Raw genomic sequence first — 3116 nt, forward strand, 5'->3', positions numbered from 1 at the left:
TTCCTCCTGGCACACCTCCCATGTAGATCAAATTTGTGCAGCCTCTTTCTAATGGTAGACTCATGCACTTTGACATCAACAGTGGCAAGAGCTACCTGCAGGTCCCGTGATGACATTCTGGGGTTCTTAGAGGCTTCTTTCAGCACCTTGCGGTTTGCTCTCGGGCTGAACTTGCTGGGGCGGCCTGGCCTGAACAAGTTGGCAGTTGTTTGGAATCTTCTCCACTTGTAGATGATATTCGGACAGTCGAATGATTGATTTCAAATTGTTTGGAGATCTTTTTAAATCCCTTCCCAGACTCGCAGGCATCTATAACCTTCTTTCTGAAGGCCTCAGAGAGCTCTTTTGATCTAGGCATGGTGACACCACACACTTCAACAACAAAGAGCAAACCAAACTAAATGTCTGAGGTTTAACGAAGACAGGTTCCTCCAAGATCCTCTCTAACGATGTTCTAATCATTTTCACCTCATTCTAATTTTACGTATTTGAAGTAGTGATAAATGTCGGGGTGTATTTACTTTTTCCACATGCAAAATCTGCATTTATGTTTATTTAAATTAAACAATGGACTACAAAATGTAAATGTTTCATGATATTTGTTATATTTTATCACCTTTATCAATATTGTTGAAATGAAGATCAAATAGCTGTATGTTGAAATATGTTGAAAAAGTCAAAACTTTACATGGGGTGTACTTACTTTTTCACGTGACTGTATATATACGCACGCCGCACGCACGCGCACGCACGCACACACACACACACACACACACACACACACACACATTGAACTTATGAAATGTCCATCATATAATAAAATGTCATGTTTATCATTTCCCTCCTTCCATTCCAGGTTGCTATGCCAAGCATTTTGGTCCCAAAGGTGTGGGTTTTGGACAAGGGGCAGGTGCTTTGGCTCACGCTCAGTGAAACGATGGAGCTTTTGGATTCACGGGGAGCCCCGAGCTCCATGGTGCATGCTTTTCCTTCCCCAGCACACATGGCAGCTAAATGTGAATGGCATAAAAGCCATAAAGGCCACCTTATATGTATCCTGACATGAATTTGCATGACATTTTCCAATGTAAAGTTGCTTTATATGGCAGGCTTCAGGCTGGGATCATATCAGGCAATGCATGCGCAAAACAAAATAGTATCGCACCCAGTAAGATGTAATTTGTGATGTCACGCTATTTGTTATGAAATCAGCGTTGTGTTGCTAATGCTTAATGCAGTTTGTAAATGCCAGCAAATGCACCTTTTGCATTCAAAAACCTGTACACTTCATATCTTACTGTTGTTCGAAATGTGATCAACTCTTTTCTGCAAAACGACATATTAGACTTACAATTTTATTCTTCAAGTTAAAAGTACAATGCCAGCATCTAGACTCTCAAAGTATACGCTCATGGAAACAATAAATACAAATTGAGGCTCGTGTTTCGTCATAAGTCATTGCAGATGCCAACAAACGATTTCATTAAACGAGGTGTTCACCACCTTCTCCCTCCTTACTCTTCATCCATCCCAAGCTACTCAAAGTGATCCGTCTTATATCACTCATAGAAGCAAAAGATAAAACCAAAACTTGATCATGGCACACCTTTTAAATTAAGTGTTTGTACAAACTTTAAATATCAGAGAAATATTAACATCGTTCCCGTTGCATCATTGCAAACAAAGACAACATGAAAAGCAAACGGGTGGAAGAATGACAAATAAAGTACACATAAGTGCTGGAAACGATTCTGCCAAGCGATTTATAAACAGCTCGATGGTTTCAACATCACTGGGAAAACGAACCCCCAAAAAACAAAAATTACACACAAAAAAAATAAATTAAAATGCCTTCCTTAATTATATGATATGAACGAGGCATAGAATTTATGTAAACATCAATACAGCTCCCACCACGAGTTTCGGCCATCCTGTATGAGCGGAGGCCGTGATGGAAAAGCAATGGGAGTGAAACGCGACAATATTACGTCAAGGCGGCAGTCTGAGTGACGTCATCTCGAGAGTCGCCTTCGTGCTCACTACAATATGGCGATGGTGAGCAATTAAATATTAAATCGGCAGATGTACAAAACTAAAAGAGGCTTTGTACAGCAACTGATGTATGTACAAGTCGATAATTCTCCTCGATAACACGCGGCCTGGGTTAACGGGACTCCTTGCCCCCGTACTGCGATAATAAATTTGTTCACCGCTATTATTTCTCTCCAAATGAACAGCATTGGTTTAACACTGCACAGAACAAAACTTAAATGTTTCAATTTGGAATTACATTTTTTTCCTTATTTTTAAATACTTCCATTTTGAAAAATTAGTCAGACAGGATTGGTGCAAAGGTAGCGCACTGACCTTTATCGTCTTGTCTTTGTTCGATTTCCAACTATATATAAGCTGTCGGGATTGGTGTTTCACAGACAGGCTGATTTATCAATGTGTGTGCCATCCCTCAGATGGATGTTATACGAAGTGTAGGTGAGTTATGGCCGGCACCCGAAACAAAACAAAAACATTTCCTGCCCTAACCAGCTCCAGTCAATTGTCAGACATAGCCAGCCGATGCGTAAAATACCTGAGCCAATGTACTGTCAGCGGACAATCCCGCGGTGGGATCAATTGGGGCCTTTAATTTGAGTACTGTTTGTATTGAAAAGAAAACAAACGAAAAACGTTGGCGTTTCTCAGACTATTGCGAGGATCTCATTCCAAGAACATTTTGAACTCCTCTCAAAACAAATAACTGAAATGAAACGAGCTCTGGGTTCGAGGACAACATGCAGCTATACTTTCTAGGACATTCATTATCCGTGATTAAAACGGCCGAGCAAGCATCGACTCGGAGGAGGGAAGATAACGGGTCAAAATGCATTCGGCCACAGGACTTGGAAAAAATTGCACCTCGGACATCAACGCCAGTCAGATCCATGCACACTGCATGGACAGGAACATTTCCGTCAGAGCATAGATGTCTGAGCTAAGAACAATACTACTCAGACTCAAAACCGATGCAGAAAAATCAAGAACGGTGGCTTTCAGCCCTCTGCTACCCCGCAAATCAAACAACGAATTTCGAGGACTTCAAAAGTGCGTCATTTTCTCTC

At 41.0% G+C, this 3116-nt stretch overlaps 1 protein-coding gene across 1 annotated transcript in view; it reads left to right on the forward strand.

Annotated features, from left to right (window-relative positions):
* Positions 1-2869, forward strand: part of LOC137415725 (cysteine and glycine-rich protein 2-like) — a 72977-nt gene extending 70108 nt beyond the window's left edge. Inside the window, exon 5 of the mRNA XM_078779527.1 lies at positions 857-2869. Coding sequence (XP_078635653.1) covers positions 857-933 — 77 coding nt within the window. The 3' untranslated portion in view covers positions 934-2869. The remainder of the gene's footprint in view (positions 1-856) is intronic.
* Positions 2870-3116: the final 247 nt, after the last annotated feature.

Source organism: Myxine glutinosa, chromosome 1 (genome assembly GCF_964187855.1).
Source record: "Myxine glutinosa chromosome 1, kmMyxGlut1.1, whole genome shotgun sequence".
NCBI lineage: Eukaryota > Metazoa > Chordata > Myxini > Myxiniformes > Myxinidae > Myxine > Myxine glutinosa.